Consider the following 5,374-nt stretch of genomic DNA (forward strand, 5'->3'; position numbering starts at 1 on the left):
TCAAAACTTGTGATTCGGTTCAATATAATTGCACCGTGTATAAACTATATTTAAAACTTCAAATCGCATAATAAAGAATTTTAGAAAAGATTTTGCAAAAAACAAAACTGAATTAAAGAGAGTAAAATTTTGCTAAAATGATTAAACAACAATTATATACTATAAAAAGCATTTTACAAAACTATTTCTAAGAAATAGGTGATATATTGCCCTCCCCATTTAGTTATTTTAAATAATGATTTTAGTGACTTAATTAAATCTTGTTTTAGTAATATTCTTAACAAACATTTAGTGGCTCTAACGAATACTTTTAGTATTTTTAAGATTGTTTGTAGTTGTTGACTGTTTGTAGTTGTTGATTTTGATTGAGTCAAATTAAATCTGATACATCTTAATGTTATGAGGTCCGGTATGAGACATATCCGATACTATAGGATTGAATAAGAACTTCTAATCATGACATCGAACAATAATTTGGTAAAAAATTAAAAAATGTATATATCAAATGGCCCACTATTAAAATAATGATGTTAGTAATGCTTTTATACTGTTAATGAAATCAAATTATAAAAAATAATGATTTTAGTGAATACTGTTGATGAAATCATTTTGCTAACTCGCTATTTTCCTCTCCAATCAGTAAATAAAGAGAATTTTGGGGAAAGCAAGAAGACCAAAAGATGTCGACGGCAGCAATGGACGCTGAGGACGGATCATCGTCGTCGGAAGAGGAGGAGGAAGTGAAAAAGGAGATACGGAAAGAACATTACTCCTCCACCCATAAGATACTCTTGGTCGGCGAAGGCGATTTCTCCTTCTCTCTGTGCTTGGCCAGAGCTTTTGGCTCCGCCCGCAACATCGTCGCCACCACCGTCGACACCCACCGTGAGTACTCCACTACTACTGCTTACAAAAATCCACCATTAATATAATATCTCGCTTCTACTAACGAATCGTTATACGGATGGTTGCAGAGGAGCTGGCAAAGAAGTACAGCAACGCAATCGAGAATCTGATAGAGCTTCAGCAACGAGGCTGCGTGGTAGTCTGTGGGGTGGATGCAACCACCATGAGCCACCACTTTTTTCTCACCACGCAGCGTTTCCATCGCATCGTTTATAATTTCCCCCATGTTGGGTTCGCCTTCCCTGAAGACAATGGCTGCCAAATCTTGTAATACCTGGATACTCTCCGCTAACTCTCTCTATCCAATGGAATTTGATATGTTTTGCTCTTACGCAGGTTGAACAAGGAGTTGGTGATAGGGTTTCTTATGAATGCGAAAGTCCTTCTGAAAAAGGAGAATGGTGAGATCCACGTGACGCATAAGATTGGTGAGCCTTATGACAAGTGGGATTTGGTTAAAGAGGCTGAGAAGATCGGTTTGGTTTTTTGTAAGGCCAAACCGTTTTTCAAGAACAAGTATCCTGGATATGCACAGAAGAGGGCACATGGTAGGGCTCCAGATGAACCTTTCAACGTAGGAGAAAGCAAAACTTTCATGTTCAGGCTCAGTGGATGATATGCTAGATGCTCCAACTTTAGGAAAATAAGATTGCTTTGGTGTATGATATTCATATTCTAGTCTTAATCAAGTGTGTTGGATTGATACTAATATGTGAGAATTTATCAAACGTTCTTCTGTTTAGAGTGCCACCACTCGAATGTGTGTTCTAATCATCTCTTTTTCCTAAAGGGTAAGGATTTTTTTTATAGATAAATCATAAACAACACATATCTAACATGGTATTAAAATTAGCATCTAATACCAAGCGTTGCAATGTGCTTGCATTTTGCCACCAATATGAACATTATGCTTTATTCTTTACTCATAATAGCAGTGCACTTTACTCTCATAAGGGCAATGTACTTAAATTTCTTTATAGATAATAACAATACTCTTTAGTTTTATCCATACTTGTAACAATTACATATTGCTCTCATCAATAATGCTATTATGTATAAAGAGAATTTAAGTACATCATTACTATAAATGTAACTATGTTGCTGTTATGGCAAAAATAAGTGTCATACATTGCTACTTTGCATAAAAAGTGCACTACCTATATTGATTCAAAAAAAAAAAAAAAAAAAAGTAAAGTCCACTATCATTTCCACCAATAAGCTTGATATATATACATATACCTTTCAAGAAAAATCTATATAATTCTCAAACGGGAATGATCTTTTAATGCTTGATATGGTGTACTATAAAACTACCTAACTAAAAAGTTCAAAAAAGCCCACAAAAAAAAAAAAACCCCTAAACAATCCAACCTCATACAACCCTATTCAAATCATAAATACCCCAAACCCCCAAAATATCAACAACCAAACAATAACAGATCCTCTATACAATTGCAAACCAACCGAAACATGCTCAGTTACCACTTCCTCAGCAACCCCAACAAGAAACTTGCATTCACCCATTGAAGGATTCAGAAATGTCACCATCCCAAGTCCATCAAATTCACAGCTTCTAGAATTCTGTTTTTGTACCTAGTAATAATAATAATTAAAATCATATAAATAACGTAAGTAAGTTACTATTATTGGTAAAAAAATAAAAAAAAGTAAAGAATTTTGTTGAAGTACCTGGTAATAACTATTAAACGCATAAGAAATGTTACCCCTTTCACCAATCCCATTACACGAACCCCCGTAGTTCAAATTCGTGCAATCCGCAACCGTACACGCCAACTTAAAATGATCGGAAACCCCGGAAAGATCTTTCAACGGGTCCACCACACACCACCTAAATGGAAGATAATGAACATCTTTAGCATTTCTCAACAACCCATTACCCAAACCAAGGTTCAAAGCATATTTTGCTTGCCCATCAAAAGAAAAAATCCCCCAATGTCTCTCAAAACCCCCGGGAAGCACACTCTTGGCCTCCTCATCAAAAAGACCAAAAAGATAAACATCCGTGGGACCCTGTCCCGGTCTTAAAGGGGTACCCTTATTGCTCAACACATGGTTTATAAGACCTTGATTGAAAACCCTAGCCGCGTTCACATTCGCAGTGATTGCTCCGTCTGTAGGCCAACCGACTTCCCCGATAACAATCGGGATTTGACCGAATCCGAGTTTGTTAAGGGCGGAAACTAATGTGTCGTAGTTTCCGTCAAACGCGTTGTAGTACACATTCGGTCCGTCTGTGACCGAATGTGTTGTGCCTTCGAAGAAGGCGTAGTCTTGGGGGAAGTCGGAATTGGAATACAGACTTAGGAATGGGTAGATGTTGACTATGAAGGGGGAACCGTTGGAATTGAGGAATGTAACGAGGTCGGTCATGATTTGGGTGAGTTCGGGTCGGAATGCGCCTTGGGAAGGGAGAGAAGACTCGTAGGCATCTGCGTTACATGGGACTACAAGCTTTACATTGTTTGCTAAGTTTGCTTTTGTTAAGGATTGTTGGAGGTTTGTTATCGAGGGCATCACGTATGATTGGAATTGTCCACCGTAACTTGTAAGGAATGGTTCGTTTCCTACCGCGATGTACCTATTATTCAAAAACAAAAAGTCAATCTCATATTCTCATTAAATGAATTTCTCTGTTAAGTCGTTATACGTTATTAAATAGAAAGATATACTCATATATAACTTGTTGGGTTAGGTATTAGGTAAAAAAGATGCAGTTGGTCTCGACCTCTTATATGTGCAAAAACACGTGAATGTCATATTAATCTTATTATCAAAAAATAGCTATAAGAAGCTTTTCTTGTCCAATAACCTAGCTCAGTAACAAAGGTGCACTTATCTATATAACAAATTTTAAAGTATTGAGATGGACATATGTTTATTTTACATTTCACTCCTTATAGACAACAAGTGCCTTCCTACATCTTAAAAGAATATCAATCCCTATTCTTAATCTCTACACTAATCGACAAAAATAAGCAGCAGCTAGAGATTAATTGGAGTTTCAGATTATAAGAAATCAGCGGATTTTTTGAAGTTTAAATATACAAAATAGATAAAGAGACGGGAATAGGGTAAGGGAATCATACTTGATGTTGGCTCCGCCTCGAACCATATATCTGGAGACATTCTGGGAAACCCATAAATCGGCGGCGGCGGAGGAGGAGCTGAGGGTGGCCAATAGATCATTTGAGACGCCAACCATAACCTCGATACCGCTGCCCATGAGAGCTCGGAGACAATCTGGGTCAGCATCGAAAAGTTTCACCTTTTGAATCTTGTTGTCTCTGAGAAGATCCACCACCGTGGAAGGTGCCAACCGGTGGTTGGATATGGTACCCCAGTTCACCCCTATTGCTGATTCCACCGACTGAACTGAGCCACCCAACACCGCCACCAACACCAGTACCACCGCCACAGCTTTGGTGATGAGGATTCCTCCGCCCATATTTCGGGAATAACTAATTTTCTGGCGATCGGTATCAGGGGTTGTAGTTAACAATGTCGATTGGTTCAACGGGAGGTTCCTATTGAAAGATGCTGAAAAGTGGGAATAAAGTGGTGTCTGGGTTCTGCAAGCAACTGAGGGAAAATAAGAAATTGGTAAGTGTTGATGTTGAGGTGGAGGGAATCTGAGTTGAACCTAGGGTTTATAATTTATATATAGTGTAGGGAAGATGGCGATGGAGGTAATCAGATCAGGGAGGCAGAAGCAAATTGAGGTCGGTAAAGGAGGCTGAAATGAACGCGAACCAACAGAACAGAGCCAATGCTGTTACTGTCGGCCTAATACTGCCAAAAAAAAAAAAACGCAAATCCCTCGCCCATTTTTTTTTAACGTACAAACATAAATCTGATTAAACATAAATCTGGATCCAACAGATAAAATAAAATCAAATGTTAAGATTGAAAGTTTATAATATTATAATAGGTTAATATATACCGTATAATCATATAATTTAAAAAATAAAGGTATTTTTGTCCAATGGCCTATATTAATAAAGAAAATTTTTAGATTTTAAGGAATAAACTAGATTATGACCCCTCATAAAACGCTGGGAACATATAAAAATGTACATGTGAATATATAAAAAAGTTGGCTCTATAAAAAAATAAAGTAACATAAACAGACTTAGCATTATTGCTAACATTTAAATATTTGAAAAAAACAAAGAAACACTTGAATATCTATAATAGTTGAATGACCTCTTTGAACATAACTTTTTGTTTTATTAGTTGGACAACCTTCATCGTAATATATGAGTACCTTCAATCTCTTTTCATTTGTGATGCGAGAAACAAAAAATATATAACTAAAAATGAGTGAAGACAAGCTTATGCAAGTATAATCCAACATTTGATAATTATTATCATTGACTTTTGTTAGTGGCCATAACAAAATAAACTACTATAGGGAATTGTCTCCGCTGAAAACAGAATGAGATTCTTT

The 5,374-nt window shown here is 36.7% G+C and overlaps 2 protein-coding genes across 2 annotated transcripts; one reads left to right on the forward strand and one right to left on the reverse strand.

The window, feature by feature from the left end:
* The first annotated feature begins 596 nt into the window (after nucleotides 1-596).
* On the forward strand, nucleotides 597-1,656 carry LOC145102232 (uncharacterized protein At4g26485-like). The gene is made up of 3 exons (XM_079039610.1): nucleotides 597-885; nucleotides 975-1,173; nucleotides 1,243-1,656. The coding sequence occupies exons 1-3, from the start codon at nucleotides 681-683 to the stop codon at nucleotides 1,520-1,522; spliced, it is 684 nt and encodes a 227-aa protein (XP_078895736.1). The 5' UTR covers nucleotides 597-680; the 3' UTR covers nucleotides 1,523-1,656.
* A 455-nt stretch (nucleotides 1,657-2,111) lies between these two features.
* On the reverse strand, nucleotides 2,112-4,723 carry LOC145102233 (O-Glycosyl hydrolases family 17 protein). The gene is made up of 3 exons (XM_079039612.1): nucleotides 4,014-4,723; nucleotides 2,596-3,505; nucleotides 2,112-2,499 (listed from the first exon to the last, which is right to left on the reverse strand). The coding sequence occupies exons 1-3, from the start codon at nucleotides 4,370-4,372 to the stop codon at nucleotides 2,293-2,295; spliced, it is 1,476 nt and encodes a 491-aa protein (XP_078895738.1). The 5' UTR covers nucleotides 4,373-4,723; the 3' UTR covers nucleotides 2,112-2,292.
* Between the last annotated feature and the right edge of the window lie 651 nt (nucleotides 4,724-5,374).

This window comes from Lactuca serriola, chromosome 4 (assembly GCF_051521515.1).
Source record: "Lactuca serriola cultivar US96UC23 chromosome 4, Lser_US96UC23_V15, whole genome shotgun sequence".
In the NCBI taxonomy this organism is placed as follows: domain Eukaryota; kingdom Viridiplantae; phylum Streptophyta; class Magnoliopsida; order Asterales; family Asteraceae; genus Lactuca; species Lactuca serriola.